Source organism: Schistocerca nitens, chromosome 2 (genome assembly GCF_023898315.1).
Source record: "Schistocerca nitens isolate TAMUIC-IGC-003100 chromosome 2, iqSchNite1.1, whole genome shotgun sequence".
NCBI classification, from domain to species: domain Eukaryota; kingdom Metazoa; phylum Arthropoda; class Insecta; order Orthoptera; family Acrididae; genus Schistocerca; species Schistocerca nitens.
This window is the reverse complement of record NC_064615.1, coordinates 49,087,031-49,100,188: the sequence shown is the minus strand read 5'-3', so window position 1 is coordinate 49,100,188 and position 13,158 is coordinate 49,087,031. Positions and strand designations below refer to the sequence as shown.

General features: G+C 47.0%; 1 protein-coding gene and 1 pseudogene across 1 annotated transcript in view; one reads left to right on the top strand and one right to left on the bottom strand.

The window, feature by feature from the left end:
- Positions 1-13,158, bottom strand: part of LOC126234830 (uncharacterized) — an 82,016-nt gene that overhangs the window by 20,478 nt on the left and 48,380 nt on the right. Inside the window, exon 5 of the mRNA XM_049943572.1 lies at positions 422-654. Coding sequence (XP_049799529.1) covers positions 422-654 — 233 coding nt within the window. The remainder of the gene's footprint in view (positions 1-421; positions 655-13,158) is intronic.
- Positions 8,134-8,251, top strand: LOC126238491 (5S ribosomal RNA; annotated as a pseudogene).

The following is a 13,158-nucleotide window of genomic DNA, read 5'->3' as shown; positions in this document are numbered from 1 at the left end:
GGCACCAAATTGCGGAGGTCATGTTTCCCTAGACTTACACACTACCTACAATAATTTACGTTAAGAACAACACACACACACACCCATGCCTTAGGGAGGACTCGAACCTCCAGCAAGAGGGACCGTGCAATCTATGGCGCCCTAGACCACGCAGCCACTCCGCGTGACTCTGTGGGCTCATTTTATGAGGTTAACCAGTTCAGAAAGTGAAACACGTTATACAGATTGTCGAACGTGGTATCTACATAGAGGTTAGTAATTACCATCTTTCGGAAAACCAAGAGTAAGGCATGGATGATTCGAAAAATTATAACTTAAAATAAACTGGCTTCTCCCAGATTAAGCATCCATTGGTGTTACAGCACTGTACAGATTCGCCTCGCAAGATAACAGCCGCTGCGAGACAATTGTCAGCACTGACCGGAGACTGAGTAGTAGAGCACCGGCGGCAGTAGCCAGGCGGGGGCGGCGCCCCTGGTGGTGGGGGTATGCGCGGCGGCGCTGCAGGTGGCGCCGCCCAGCTCGTGGCAGACGGGCGAGTACACGTGCACCGTCGACAGCGTCTCGGCGATGCGGTGGAGGAACAGCGCCTCCTGGCGCTGGCAACGCAGCCGCGTCGCCGACAGCACGCACTGCAGGAAGCCGTACTTGGCGCTGCAACACGAACACGGCACGTCTCAGTACAGACAGTGTCAAGGCAGCCTCAGAGGCTTTCCAGTCCTGCTGTTGGGATCATAATACCTGATTTTTGAACTCTACATTCTACCAAAAAATGTGTTTTTTATTTTTATTTTTCCTCATATATGTTTCGATACTCATGTGCCATATTCATTAGTCTCGTTCTGTTTCTGCACAACATTATTCAAACTTTAACTACCACAATTAATAAAATATTCGCAGATATTGTCCATGATTCGATTGATTTTTCACATCCTGCCTTCCTACTGAATGCAGTAAAATTCTATTTATGCATGATCCCGAACAGTGGCATAACGTCACATGCTATGAATACCCGGGGACAGTTGGCTATTGTCAGTTGCTGTCATCTTCTGCTGCTATCACCCCATAGTGGAAGACTCATACGCATTTTCTTTGGCACTGGGAACCAGATCGAATTCAATTTCATGCCCTCCTCTTTACTGCTGAATTTCATGGGGTGTTCAACGATCTCTATGGCCTCTCTGTATGGTCTACCTGGTACTTATATCTGCTGTGTCGTCTGAACAAGACGCGGCGAGGGCAAAAGCACCACAGGTACAGAGATGCGATCTGGTACCATTGCCATAGAGACTCGCCGCTTGAGCGAGTTCCACTAGCGCTACGGGCAGCGCTGAGTATGCTATCAATACCCATGGACAATTGCTGGCTGAGTACAATCCGCCAATGATGGGACGACAGTGGACAGAAGCCTACTCAGAAGATAAAAGAGCAAAATCGTTCAAATGGCTCTGAGCACTATGGGACTTAACATCTGTGGTCATCAGTGCCCTAGAACTCAGAACTACTTAAACCTAACTAACCTAATGACATCACACACATCCATTCCTCAGGCAGGATTCGAACCTGCGACCGTAGCAGTCACGCGGTTCCAGACTGAAGCGCCTAGAACCGCACGGCCACACCGACCGGCGATAAAAGAGCAGCTCTAGCACACTTGGTTATAGATCATTGTCCAGGGCTGACTCAGACACGGAACGTCGTTTAGTGAACTCTTAGAAGTGAACAGACAGTTGTAAATTGCATTTATATATACTGTGAAGTTTACCTACGATTATTTGCACTTATCCATCGAGGGCCTCTTTGCGCTATATTACCAGCAGTGATGCAGACATTATTATTCAACAAGTCACAAAGATAACAAAACCTTTTTAACTCCTTTATGTGACTTTGTTCTAGTTTGTAGGAGTGTTTTAGAACCTTCGTTTTCATATCCTGTTAATTGCCGCTGGTCTGGGTTATAGCTGTGTAATAGCGGTAGGGAGAGATTGTCTTAGCGGTGTACTGTACCAGAAGCCATTTCACGAACTCGTGAACTTGGCCTACCGTATCAACAGTGGCAATTTGGCCCCCACAGCAAAAGCGACGAGGCCTTTACAAAACAGGCGACGCGGGTATACACAATTATCAAAATGACCGTTGTAGTCTTCTGGTTCCAGAGCATGTTACGCAACACCTGATCTCTCAATCTCTCCCTTCCTACAACTGCCCTTATTAGTCGCTTTGTCACTGTTCTTTTTGTAGTACTTACGTAAACCACCTCAGAGCTACACTGGATCCTGTACATTCCTGCATTTTACAGTGATTTTCGAGCATCGTTGCCTAATTTAGGCGATTCTGTACCTTACGGATGGGTTTTTAGATTACCGCGATGTCTCGTTTTGCCAAGATATTTCTTATGTGGGAAGTTACGACCTTCTTGAAAGACAGGAAAGCCTTGTATTTCACAGGCGCTTGCGCATCTCTGTGATTTTTGCGCTGGGGTATTAACTGTCTTTTTATCTCAGTAGACGAACCACCATACTTACGTCATGCATGAGAGAGGTATTTTAATTCCGCTTCAAGCAGCTCTGTTTCACAAATGCTCGTTGCTCTACTCGCATCGTTTTTATGAACAACTCTTTCCTTGTGGGTGGTGGTTGGAATCATAGTATGCTTAAGTTATAGGTAAACTGTGTGGCCCAAGCTGCCATCTTCTTTCCTCGAGACTAGCATATCAAGAACATTTTATCTTCCGCATGTTTTCTCTTCCATGGTGAACTGAATCTTCGGATCAAAGCTTGTGACGTTACTCCATTGCGTCGGAGCACGCGTAAACGGAATTTTTCTGCATTCAGTACCGAACCAGGGTATGAACTGGACATTTAAAGAATCAACGATATCCCTTGAAAGTGTTCTCCGCAAATGGGGATGAATCATTTTGTTTTAATGGAAAATCTTTCCTACCATGGCATAATAGCACGGAATATACACTCCTGGAAATTGAAATAAGAACACCGTGAATTCATTGTCCCAGGAAGGGGAAACTTTATTGACACATTCCTGGGGTCAGATACATCACATGATCACACTGACAGAACCACAGGCACATAGACACAGGCAACAGAGCATGCACAATGTCGGCACTAGTACAGTGTATATCCACCTTTCGCAGCAATGCAGGCTGCTATTCTCCCATGGAGACGATCGTAGAGATGCTGGATGTAGTCCTGTGGAACGGCTTGCCATGCCATTTCCACCTGGCGCCTCAGTTGGACCAGCGTTCGTGCTGGACGTGCAGACCGCGTGAGACGACGCTTCATCCAGTCCCAAACATGCTCAATGGGGGACAGAACCGGAGATCTTGCTGGCCAGGGTAGTTGACTTACACCTTCTAGAGCACGTTGGGTGGCACGGGATACATGCGGACGTGCATTGTCCTGTTGGAACAGCAAGTTCCCTTGCCGGTCTAGGAATGGTAGAACGATGGGTTCGATGACGGTTTGGATGTACCGTGCACTATTCAGTGTCCCCTCGACGATCACCAGTGGTGTACGGCCAGTGTAGGAGATCGCTCCCCACACGATGATGCCGGGTGTTGGCCCTGTGTGCCTCGGTCGTATGCAGTCCTGATTGTGGCGCTCACCTGCACGGCGCCAAACACGCATACGACCATCATTGGCACCAAGGCAGAAGCGACTCTCATCGCTGAAGACGACACGTCTCCATTCGTCCCTCCATTCACGCCTGTCGCGACACCACTGGAGGCGGGCTGCACGATGTTGGGGCGTGAGCGGAAGACGGCCTAACGGTGTGCGGGACCGTAGCCCAGCTTCATGGAGACGGTTGCGAATGGTCCTCGCCGATACCCCAGGAGCAACAGTGTCCCTAATTTGCTGGGAAGTGGCGGTGCGGTCCCCTACGGCACTGCGTAGGATCCTACGGCCTTGGCGTGCATCCGTGCGTCGCTGCGGTCCGGTCCCAGGTCGACGGGCACGTGCACCTTCCGCCGACCACTGGCGACAACATCGATGTACTGTGGAGACCTCACGCCCCACGTGTTGAGCAATTCGGCGGTACGTCCACCCGGCCTGCCGCATGCCCACTATACGCCCTCGCTCAAAGTCCGTCAACTGCACATACGGTTCACGTCCACGCTGTCGCGGCATGCTACCAGTGTTAAAGACTGCGATGGAGCTCCGTATGCCACGGCAAACTGGCTGACACTGACGGCGGCGGTGCACAAATGCTGCGCAGCTAGCGCCATTCGACGGCCAACACCGCGGTTCCTGGTGTGTCCGCTGTGCCGTGCGTGTGATCATTGCTTGTACAGCCCTCTCGCAGTGTCCGGAGCAAGTATGGTGGGTCTGACACACCGGTGTCAATGTGTTCTTTTTTCCATTTCCAGGAGTGTATTATTGACTGCGACATTTAAGGCCGTGAAAGCTTACATATTACAACTGTACCAAACAATGGAAAACTGTTCCAAAGGATTTAATATTTGTGAAGAGAATTACAAAAGGAACTAAAAATGTAGTAATGCATCGTAATACATACATATTTCTTAATTAATGTTCAAACTTCAAAGTTCCATAGTGTAGTATGTGAACAGGTTGTTTACGTACTGTATTAGTGATATCAGATTACATTAACTAAAACGATACCAAAACCAGAGTCCGCTGTGGACAGCTATTGAACTACCACAGCCGAAGACTTTCCCTTTCCACAGCAAAGGCATACAGATGACACGACAGGACGTCTGTGCATGAATTCAAGCCCATTACGTTTTCTGATTCTGAAAAGTAGACGTTACTTTTAAGAGCTGTCAGGCCTGAAAGTTGTTTAAAAATGTGTTGTATATTCCTACAAAAGTTGTATTGGTACACCCTAGAAGGGAATTCGCGATAATAATACGTAATGAAACGAATTCCTGTTGAGATATGGTTCAGTCCTTCCCCTCATTCCCGTTACGTGGAATCAGACACTAAAAACAGTTCTGCGTGTTCTTAGCATGCATCTTGATGCATCGTTCAGCGTTCATTGGCTTCGAATAGCGCACTGTTTCAAATAAACCTGGCTCCAATTGGTTTGCGCCACATGCATTGCTCGCACACTCCTGTCACGTCTGCACGTTGGTGATGGGTTAGGTAAACACCAGTTCCTTTGAAATATCACGATCTCCAGGAATTAAACTGATTCACTTCTGGTGAACAGGGAGGTCATGCTACTGGTCTTCCTCGACCAATCCATCGCCCAAGACATTCTGACGTGAGGTTCTGTCTGTCTCTAAGCTGGTCGTAGGTTGTATTCCAAAAATTAACAGCTTGGAGACAAAAGTGATGACACTTTCTGCAGGACCTGACCACCATTTTGCAGGACAATGCTCAATCACGTACAGTGCAAGCTGTTACTGATTTTTTTGACTGATGGGTCTGCTAACTGATATACCACCTACTGCACCCCCCCCCCCCCCCCCGACTTAAGCCCTCGTGACTTCAACTCGATTTCTAAACTGAAGGAAACACTTCACGGCATTCGCTGCAGAACTGCTACAAATTCGTCGGGCAGTAGACCGCGCCGCTCGAACTGTCAACACAACTGGCACTGCTAAGAGTATCCTACGACTTCCACTCCGCTGGCAACGAGTTATTCACAATGCTGGTGACTACCTTGAAGCTCAGTAAAACTTTGAGAGACGTATGTATTTTGTACGAGCTATTTATGTCCCAACCCTCGTACATGTGTCACACATTTAACGTAAGTACTATACTAGTCATAAGTTCTGACAACTTTGACAACCCCAGAATTTACACAATATTAAATGAAAGTTTCCACTCGCAGTTATCAGAATTTGACCAAGCTCTATGACTGTGAACACTCGTCTACTAAGAATGGCTATACGAGCGAGCCGGGATAGCTGATTCTCCCAATCATTTACGCTTACGTTCGCAAAGTCATATTTTTCCCTTTTTTCTTATTGGATGGTTTTTCCTTTCTTCCCCTAACTCAATTTCTTGTTTTTTGATTGTTTTGTCTGTGGATTCACGAGCCGTGTCGGATTTGTAGTTGACAGCAGGTCTGGTCAGCTTTTACCCGGCTAGAATGTTCTCTGCAGCCGATCATGTCCCACGCCTGTCCACGTGTGCGGGCCATCACGCAAGCAACTGAAAGTTGTGCTGTGTCAGATGTAACCTCTAATGTCTAGAATTAACAGCTATTTTGGAGACATTGTGTTCACACAACTACATCCCAAGAGAACTAGCTGTTAAATTTGGAAACTGATATGTTAAAAAAATTAACATTCATACTAGACATTTTGTGGCGTTCTGATCACCTCCTGGGACCTCACATATTCGGAGGTACACAATTACAAAATCCTTAACGTACATTATATAATTTTTGGTATAAACTAGAGAACCAATGTAAATTGTTTATATCGTTGTCCAGAAATCAGGCGATGCTAAGAAAACCAGAGTAGGAAATGACAAACTAAAGGTTACATATTAAATTCAGTAATTGGATAGTAAAATGTACAATCAAAATGTTTCTGTTTGAGGGCGTTGATGTACGTATATGCAACGTAGTGCATCTTCGATCCGGGAATATAAGCAGTGACGTGTAGGCAAGTGACTGGTGTGTCCAACTACCTGGCAGATTAAAACTGTGTGCCGGACCGAGACTCGAACTCGGGACCTTTGCCTTTCGTGGGCAAGTGCTCTACCATCTGAGCTACCCTAGCACGACTCACGCCCCGTCCTCACAGCTTCACTTCTGCCAGTACCTCGTCTCCTACCTTCCAAACTTCACAGAAGCTCTCCTGCGAACCTTGCAGAACTAGCACTCCTGAAAGAAAGGATATTGTGGAGACATGGCTTAGCCACTGCGTGGGGGATGTTTCCAGAATGAGATTTTCACTCTGCAGCGGAGTGTGCGCTGATATGAAACTTCCTGGCAGATTAAAACTGTGTGCGTGACGGAGACTCGAACTCGGGACCTTTGCCTTTCGCTGGCAAGTGCTCTACCATCCCCCGGTCTGTGGCTAAGCCATGTCTCCGCGATATCCTTTCTTTCAGGAGAGCTAGTTCTGCAATGTTCCCAGGAGAGCTTCTGTAAAGACTGGAAGATGGGACACGAGGTACTGGCAGAAGTGAAGCTGTGAGGACGGGGCGTGAGTCGAGCTTGGGTAGCTCAAATGGTAGAGCACTTGCCTGCGAAAGGCAAAGGTCCCGAGTTCGAGTCTCAGTTCGGGACACGGTTTTAATCTGCCAGGAAGTTCCATATCACCGCACAATCCGCTGCAGAGTGAAATTCTCATTCTGATTGGTGTGTCATTCGCGTCTGTCCAATATGTTTGCGGTAAATGTGGAAACGCGAACTACGTTGATGTTATTACCAAATGCGTCCAGACACTACCAGCGTGTTGTTTTTCTTGGCTGCCGAAGGAGGATGAAGAATTTGTGTGGGGCAGTATGTCTGTCGAAAACCAACGTTGTGAAATGGTACGCCACGTTTCGTACTCGTCGCGATTCGAATGTTAAGTCCCATAGTGCTCAGAGCCATTTGAACCATTTCACAATTCGACACAAGACACCGGCCGATCTCGAAGGCCAGCGTCATCCGGTAGGGATCAGCTCAAGTGGAAGATATTCGAACAGCCGCCCTATACTCGTTATCTCACCCTCCATGCGATTGTTACGTCTCTGGGAGCTTAAGAAAGACTTTGATGGGTGGACGATTCCCGTCGGAAAGGGATCTGCAGCAGGCAGTTATGGACTTCTTCACGCAGCGGGACATGGTTTTTACCAAATGGGTATCATCAAGTTAGTGAGTTGGAAGGATGACTGCCTCAATGCTCACGGCGATTCTAGACTGTACGGTCTTCGAACGTAACTTTTCGATCATCCTTTATAAAATAACTGACGATGGTCATAGTAAACGGAAAGAATATATACATGTCAAGAAACTGTCTTTGTAACAATGGAATTGAGTGTTGTGTTTATTTTTACTGTCATGAACTGTGGCTTAAAAAGGTTATTGGAAATTTGCGTACTGAATATTCCCACAGGCGTTGTATCATTACGTTAAATCCCTGCAATAAGTGTTTTGCCTTCCTTTCTCATTTTTAAGTTTTATATTTGATGAGCTATTAGTAATTCGGGCAACGGCCTTGCCGCAGTGGACACACCGGTTCCCGTGAGATCACCGAAGTTAAGCGCTGTCGGGCGTGGTAGGCACTTGGATGGGTGACCATCCAGGCCTCCATGCACTGTTGCCTTTTTTCGGGGTGCACTCAGCCTTTTGATGCCAATTGAGGAGCTACTCGACCGAATAGTAGCGGCTTCGGTCAAGAATACCATCATAACGACCGGAAGAGCGGTGTGCTGACCCCACGCCCCTCCTAGCCGCATCATCCTCTGAGGATGACACGGCGTTAGGATGGTCCCGGTAGGCCAGTCGTGGCCTGAAGACGGAGTGCTTTTTTTATTAGTAATTTGGATTTTGCCATGTAATATTGCTTTTAACGTTTTGGTTCGATTTTATGTACTGAACTACACTCCTGGAAATGGAAAAAAAAAACACATTGACACCGGTGTGTCAGACCCACCATACTTGCTCCGGACACTGCGAGAGGGCTGTACAAGCAATGATCACACGCACGGCACAGCGGACACACCAGGACCTGCGGTGTTGGCCGTCGAATGGCGCTAGCTGCGCAGCATTTGTGCACCGCCGCCGTCAGTGTCAGCCAGTTTGCCGTGGCATACGGAGCTCCATCGCAGTCTTTAACACTGGTAGCATGCCGCGACAGCGTGGACGTGAACCGTATGTGCAGTTGACGGACTTTGAGCGAGGGCGTATAGTGGGCATGCGGGAGGCCGGGTGGACGTACCGCCGAATTGCTCAACACGTGGGGCGTGAGGTCTCCACAGTACATCGATGTTGTCGCCAGTGGTCGGCGGAAGGTGCACGTGCCCGTCGACCTGGGACCGGACCGCAGCGACGCACGGATGCACGCCAAGACCGTAGGAACCTACGCAGTGCCGTAGGGGACCGCACCGCCACTTCCCAGCAAATTAGGGACACAGTTGCTCCTGGGGTATCGGCGAGGACCATTCGCAACCGTCTCCATGAAGCTGGGCTACGGTCCCGCACACCGTTAGGCCGTCTTCCGCTCACGCCCCAACATCGTGCAGCCCGCCTCCAGTGGTGTCGCGACAGGCGTCAATGGAGGGACGAATGGAGACGTGTCGTCTTCAGCGATGAGAGTCGCTTCTGCCTTGGTGCCAATGATGGTCGTATGCGTGTTTGGCGCCGTGCAGGTGAGCGCCACAATCAGGACTGCATGCGATCGAGGCACACAGGGCCAACACCCGGCATCATGTTGTGGGGAGCGATATCCTACACTGGCCGTACACCACTGGTGATCGTCGAGGGGACACTGAATAGCGCACGGTACATCCAAACCGTCATCGAACCCATCGTTCTACCATTCCTAGACCGGCAAGGGAACTTGCTGTTCCAACAGGACAATGCACGTCCGCATGTATCCCGTGCCACCCAACGTGCTCTAGAAGGTGTAAGTCAACTATCCTGGCCAGCAAGATCTCCGGATCTGTCCCCCATTGAGCATGTTTGGGACTGGATGAAGCGTCGTCTCACGCGGTCTGCACGTCCAGCACGAACGCTGGTCCAACTGAGGCGCCAGGTGGAAATGGCATGGCAAGCCGTTCCACAGGACTACATCCAGCATCTCTACGATCGTCTCCATGGGAGAATAGCAGCCTGCATTGCTGCGAAAGGTGGATATACACTGTACTAGTGCCGACATTGTGCATGCTCTGTTGCCTGTGTCTATGTGCCTGTGGTTCTGTCAGTGTGATCATGTGATGTATCTGACCCCAGGAATGTGTCAATAAAGTTTCCCCTTCCTGGGACAATGAATTCACGGTGTTCTTATTTCAATTTCCAGGAGTGTATTTCCATTTGTGAAAGTTTCTGTGTGCACATCTTAGAAGCTTTGGAATGCTGAAGCTACAGCGTTGCTAGTACAATGTAACTCTTCCATTAATTTTTTTAGGTATATATCAGTTAAATAACACTTTTTAATAAGAGTTTTCATAAAACACTTACGCCTGATGTCATACGCATTACACTCACTAACGGCACCTACTGGCAACATCGTTTAATTTGTAGCAGGTCGAACTGCCGATGACACTTTGGGAAGTTACGCTGTAACGGAATGGATTAGGAGCCAGCAAGATACCCGGTTTTGATTTCAACAGATGCCTTTCTCGGCTTGGCTGCATTGTTAATGTATGTCTACTAATATAATCTCGTAGGTTGTATACTTCGTACCACAGATCTAACGACTGGTTCTTCCAAAAGAAGACATCAGTTCATAAACAAAGAGATCGTGACCCAGACAAGTTTATAATCATTTACTAACGGATTTTTGGGATGAAAATTTTGCTATAGCTCATCATGACTGATTGTACATCGTGATTGTGACAATGTAGGTCGTCAGTCATTACTTTTTAGGAAGAAATCTCTGTTCCCGTTCAAGAGATGGTGATTTACTTACTTTCCGAGATATGCCCAAAACCTATTGGCACGACACAGTATCATTCTCTTCTCCAGTTCGATACGTATCATGCCATTGTAGAGCGTGGCATAGGCCTGCGCCTCTAACGAGCTGCACACAGTGCTGGGTATGGCCGATGTTCAGTCGGCGACACTAGCACCCAACAATTCTCATTTTTTTCTACTATTTTTGTTCCTTCTCCCTTACGTTAAAATGCCATGTCTTTCAAATATTCTCACATTCTTTGATTGTAGTCACAAATGTTCAGGCTTGTGGAGCAGTGAGCGTTTGCTAGATCGCCTTTTTTTTATCAAAGATATTACATACAGTATTTTTATGTCTACGGGTCAGATGTCTAACGCGATCTAGAGAGCACATGCATGCTTTGTAGTTAAGTAACCATCTGTCTGAGAAGTATTCTTTCCTGGATGCTCCGCCATTCGATTGCGTCATGGTCACTTAGTGAACTTGCTGCGATACCTGCCGATCTCAAAATGCCATCATGAAATATTTGAAACATACTCGTTGACAAATGGTATTTCAATATATGTATAACTTGTAGAGTTATCTTACGAATTTTTGTAATTTGTGCTAAGAAATAGTATTTTTCGTGAAGACCAAAACTGAAGTATCTCTGCGATTCGATTCTTTTACTTTAAAATGTGTTTTAGGATCTACCTGCCATGAAGTAGAATGTATTATTTGATTTGCTCAGACTGGCATATTTGAACTATAGCAGAGAACGGATGCTTGCCGAATGGTTCAGTGAATTGGACGCACGAAGAAGAGCTCGGCAGGTGCATGATTTGTTCCCAAATACCCGAGAAAGATGGCAGATATATAACATAACACCTTACAAGCAACTGAAGTGACGCCCTGGGTCGAACTCACCTAATGCTTAACTTTTGAAAAATTATCAGCAATGGCGGAAGCAGACTTTCATTATAAGCAGTCATCCTCGTTCTGCCAAGTGTCTTGTCAAAAAGGGCTGTGGAGCGAACAGAGGTTCGGGGCGCTCTGTTGCTCTTGCGGGCCGAAACTGCCCTGAAGGGCGGAAGTGTCAAAAATGGCTCTGAGCACTTTGGGAATTAACATCTGAGGTCATCAGTCCCCTAGAACTTAGAACTACTTAAACGTAACTAACCTAAGGGCATCACACATATCCATGCCCGAGGCAGGAATCGAACCTGCGACCGTAGCGGTCGCGCGGTTCCAGACTGTAGAGCCTAGAGCCGCTCGGCCACAGCGGCCGTCGCGGAAGAGTCAGTAATAAAAGAGGCATGAGGAAGCAAAGGCAACAGAAACCACCGTAATAGGATCACGTAATGTGTATCCACACGACCTGTGCCTGCAACTGAAAACTTGTCGTTGTTTGAAGGTGACCATTAGAAGAAGATCGCCGGCCGCAGTTGCCGAGCTGTTCTAGGCGCTTCAGTCTGAAACCGCGCGACCGCTACGGTCGCAGATTCGAATCCTGCCTCGGGCATGGATATGTGCGATGACCTTACGTTAGTTAGGTTTAAGTAGTTCTACGTTCTAGGGGGCTGATGACCTCAGATGTTAAGTCCCATAGTGCTCAGAGCCATTTGAATCATTTGAGAAAAAGATCGAATACGTAACGGTACTGGAGCATTCCACGAGTTGGAGCTTTTACTGTCAGAAACGAAACGTGCTACGACAACCAGGAAATCTGGAAGGGAAATCCAAAGGCTCGGTCTAGGTATATTTAGTGTCAGTGAAGTAAAATGGAATGGAAACAAGGATTTCTGATTAGATAAGTGTAGGATAATATCAACAGCAGAAGGAAATGGTGTAATATATGCAGTGTTCTTTATCAATACGACTGCAGTGCAAAGATTGACTGACAAGGGATCTTCAAGAGACATGATTGTTCTCATAAGTTTCGACAACAGACCAAAAAGCAAGAGTGGTAGTTGAAGTGTATATGCCGAAGTCAGAGTTATGGGAGGGTCATGATAAAATAATAAACATACGGAATTGAAACGTGGTATTAGGGGAAGAATGAGTAGATAGGGTTATTGGAGAGTAAGGACTTGGCAGTAGATATGAGCCAGGATAAAGATTTACTGATTTTTGCAATAAATTTAAGCTAGTAATAGCGATTATACTGCTCAAAATCACAAGAGGTGTTACACTCGGAAAAGCATTCGAGATACGGGAGGATTCTTGTTGGAATACACCAAAATCAGATATCGGACTGCAAGGCCGTGATAGGACTTATCACGGTTTACTAATGCTGAAAAGTTGGCTGGAAAGGAGAATCGTCAGAAAGAACGAAGGGAGAAAGAAATGTGATTCTGAAGAACAAAGGAATCGTGAGATACGTTTGAAGTTCAAGGCAGTAGGAAAATATTTGTACAAGGAAAGTAACCTTGGATTACAGAACAGATAATTAAGTTGACCGACAAAGAACGGATATACAAAAATGTTCCGATAAAGATAGGAATACTGCAGTGGGGATCACTTAGGAATGTAACAAACAGGAAGGAGGGTGGGGGGGGGGGGGTCAGTCGGGATTACTCCAGGAAAAATGTGAAGTAGTCGAAAAAGGAACTATTTCCAAAGGACTTATTAAGCTT